The sequence below is a fragment of the Arachis ipaensis genome, chromosome B5 (genome assembly GCF_059453495.1).
Source record: "Arachis ipaensis isolate K30076 ecotype BB chromosome B5, ASM5945349v1, whole genome shotgun sequence".
Taxonomy (NCBI): domain Eukaryota; kingdom Viridiplantae; phylum Streptophyta; class Magnoliopsida; order Fabales; family Fabaceae; genus Arachis; species Arachis ipaensis.
The window spans coordinates 141,037,951-141,041,594 of record NC_142440.1 but is presented as its reverse complement, the minus strand read 5'-3'; the positions used below and the strand labels follow the sequence as shown (position 1 = coordinate 141,041,594).

At 36.4% G+C, this 3,644-nt stretch overlaps 1 protein-coding gene across 1 annotated transcript; it reads left to right on the top strand.

Annotated features, from left to right (window-relative positions):
- Nucleotides 1-320: 320 nt before the first annotated feature.
- LOC148565994 (uncharacterized) lies at nucleotides 321-1,052 on the top strand. The gene is made up of 2 exons (XM_088487331.1): nucleotides 321-404; nucleotides 522-1,052. The coding sequence occupies exons 1-2, from the start codon at nucleotides 321-323 to the stop codon at nucleotides 1,050-1,052; spliced, it is 615 nt and encodes a 204-aa protein (XP_088343457.1).
- The last annotated feature ends 2,592 nt before the right edge of the window (nucleotides 1,053-3,644 follow it).

Sequence of the window (3,644 nt, the reverse complement as noted above, 5' to 3'; positions counted from 1 at the left end):
AGGAGGTTAGCAAAGAAGAAAGAGAAGGCACGATGATGCAGACCTAAAAATCCCAAAAAGGTGTGTAAAACAGTTTTAAAATGATTTTTAGCGCTTGGAATATTAGGGGGTTAAGGGGTGTTGGAAAGGTGAGTATGGTGAAAAATCTAAAAAAGAAGCAAAAATTGAATATGTTAGGATTGGTTGAAACTAAATTGCAAGTCATGACTAAGTTTGATGTAATCTGAATCCGGGGAAGCGATAATGTCGGGTGGGAGTTTGTAGGGTCGGAAGGCTCATCTGGGGGTCTGTTGTTAATGTGGGATGACATGCAATTTAAAATGAATAATTGTTACAAAGGGGAAAGATGGATATGTGTTGAAGGAGTGCTTCTAAAAAATGAGTTCAACTGTGCAATTTGTTTGGTATATGGTGCTCATACTAGAATGGAAAAACTGGCTATGTGGGAGGAACTGAGCTTTGTAGCTGGGTTATGCCAGGATCTGATATGTTATATAGGAGACTTTAATGAGATCATATAGGTTGGAGAAAGGAAAGGGCAGGACAGAATACCAGCGTCGGCAGCAGAGTTCAAAGATTGGGTCCAAGATATGCAACTAGTGGACTTACCGTTGAATGATCGGAAATTTACTTGGTTCAGAGGCCGCTCCTGCAGCCGCATTGATAGGGTCCTCATGAGTGTAGAATGGCTTGAGAAATTTCCGAAAATTCGATTAAAAGGTGGTTCGAGAGGTTCGTCTGATCACTGCCCAATTGTAGTGGAGGATTCCAAATTTAGAGATGGTCCACGTCCTTTTCGGAGTCTAGATTTGTGGTTTACACATGAGGGATTCTTAAGAATGGTTAGGGAGGAGTGGAGGAATATTGGAGAACTCGAGTTTACAAAAAATTTGAAGGCTTTAACTTTGCCTTTGGGGAGATTGCACAAGAACAAATTTGGTGACATGGATAAGAGGATTCAACGCTTTGAGGAGGAGATAAAGAAGCTAGATGAGATGGTTGGAAATGGAGTTTATGATGGTACAGTCGAGGCTAGAAGAAAGCTCTGGTAAGTTGTTGTAAGCAATGGTATGTGAGAAAAGAAATACACTGGAAGCAAATGTCGCGATCCAGGCATGCGAAGGACATGGATAAAAACACAAGGTACTTCCATCACTTGGCGTCGGAAAGAAGGAGGAATAACAGAATTGATGCTTTGGTCATAAACGGAAGACTGATAAGAAATCAAGCTCGGATCAAGATTACTATTAGAGAGTTCTACAAGGAATTGTATCTTCAGGAGAGATTGCCGGTTGTGAGGTTTAGGGATGGTCTGGTAAATCGGATTGATGAAGAAGATGCAGCAGCTTTGGAAAGGATCCCGACTATGGAGGAGATTAAAGCGGCAGTCTGGGACTGTGAGTCATCTAAAGCTCCAGGAAGCGATGGTTACAACATGAACTTCATTAAAAAGTGCTGGGATAACATTGGTGCAGAGTTCACGACAACTGTACTAGATTTTTTTCACTCATCAAGACTGCCTTCTGGCTCGAATATCACCTGGGTGGCCCTAGCACCAAAGTTCACTGGAGCCAAGGAGATTAAGGACCTCAGGCCGATTAGCATGGTTGGTTGCATTTATAAAGTAATCTCTAAAGTCTTGGTTCGAAGGATGAGAGCAGTGATGCCAGGTCTAGTAGGTGAGACGCAGAGTGCTTTTGTAAAGGGTCGAAAAATACATGATGGGGCACTTATCGCATGCGAAACAGTACAATGGTTAAAGATGAGGAAAAGAAAAGCAGCGATTATAAAATTGGACTTCCAGAAGGCGTATAACAGTGTTAAGTGGAGCTTCATAGATATTGTACTCCAGAAGATGGGGTTTGTTTGGAGGTGACGGGAATGGGTGAAAGAGTGTGTTGGTACAGCTTCAATGTCGATCTTGATAAATGGATTCTGACACACAAATCTCACTCCTTCATGAGTATTCCGTATAATCTCACGGTTGCGATACACTACCAAGTTTGTGGTACCTCCATTACACTAGCAACACAATAAACGAACACTAAAAAGAATACTCTTCCTTATAATAAAAATGGTACCGAGTTTTGCCTTATATATAGAGTAGCATTCAACACTTCCCCCCTCTCCCCCCCACGTGCTGACTCAGCACACCCCCCACTTTTTGATTCATCAGCCAATGACAGTTCGCCACGTGTAACACGCCTACCCCTGTGTTGACTCAGCACTCTCCCATGTGTTGCAAATCTATGCAACCAGACTTTGCCACGTGGCTATCACGTCCCCCCCCCCCCCCAACGTGCTGCATTCAACCCCCCTCCCCCATGTTGAATCTTTCATCTAACAGTTTCACCAATTTGTAAATACACTCACTGTACCCATTTTCAAATAAAATACCAATAATAAATCCATAACTAAATTTTTTAGCCCCATTACTATGCTAATGAAACTTTTTTTTTCTTTCATATGATGAACTGAGGTGGCATACTCTAGAGGAGACACATTTACCTAGTCTTGGATAACTTTTCTGCTTCGTTACAGAAGTTTTGTTTCCTCTATAGGATAATTAGTGAATTTTTTTTCTACGGATGGCCTCGAGGCCCTTTTTGTGTGTGTTTTTATAATTTTATTGATTGTTGTTACTATATTTTTTCTTTGCTTGTTTTGAATTTATTTTTTTTGAAATAATGTATATTAGAATCTCTTTGTGGGGTTTATTCATCAATACTCAGTTTTGGTCTTCTGCAGGTTTTCCATGATATGTCCAAGACTCTAAATAGTAGTAGCTATTCATGTTTAGAAATACATTTTACTAAAAAAAACATGTTTAGAAATACATGTTGTTGGATGAATTCACATTAAAAAAATTTATTGAGATTAACAGATTTAAAGAGCAGTCATTGTTTCTTAGTGAAAAATTATTATTTAGCATCCCTAATTTTAATGATAATAACTAATAGCTATGAGGTGCAATATTGTATTCGGTGATAATTTTTTATTTATTCCATTTAACCTTTTTTCAATGATAAGTTGATTTGTCAATATTATTTAATAAATTTTTTAATATAAATAAACAATTATCAAGAGGCATAAATAAAAATTAACTCTAATTAATTGTTAGAGCATGAATATTATCTAAGTATAAATTCTTTAGTATATTCTTTCCTAGCATAATATTAAATATTTTTTATCTTCTATTTTACCCAAAAAAATATGGATTTAGATTTTCTAATGTTTGAATTTTATTTTAGAGAGTAAAGTGGGATCTCTCACCATTTATTTTATAGATGGGATCAAAAATAAATATAAGAGAAAAACTATTCAAAAGTAGAAGATCACATTTTACCCTCTAAAATACAAATTTAAAATTTAGAGGATCCAAATTCAAAAAATATATAGTAGAATTAGATAAATTTTTACAAACAGGTATATATTAGGTGTACCAGCAAAATTATGGCAAGTATGATGTTAATTGCTAACCATTTCAAACATACCAATTCGACCTATTTTAACATTATATTACTCAACAAATTCTCTAAACCATAAATCTTAAAATTATTCGTTGATATTATACTTTTCTAAAGGTAACATGTCTCTTTATTGTTATTATTATTATTATATTTTTTGGGTGATTTAAATAAATT

What these genes read in the sequence shown, in the direction of transcription:
- LOC148565994 (XM_088487331.1), top strand. Translation starts at nt 321, where the DNA reads ATGAATAATTGTTACAAAGGGGAAAGATGGATATGTGTTGAAGGAGTG. An exon ending in TCAACTGTGCAATTTGTTTG is followed by an intron (nt 405 to 521) that starts GTATATGGTGCT and finishes GAGATCATATAG; the next exon opens with GTTGGAGAAAGGAAAGGGCA.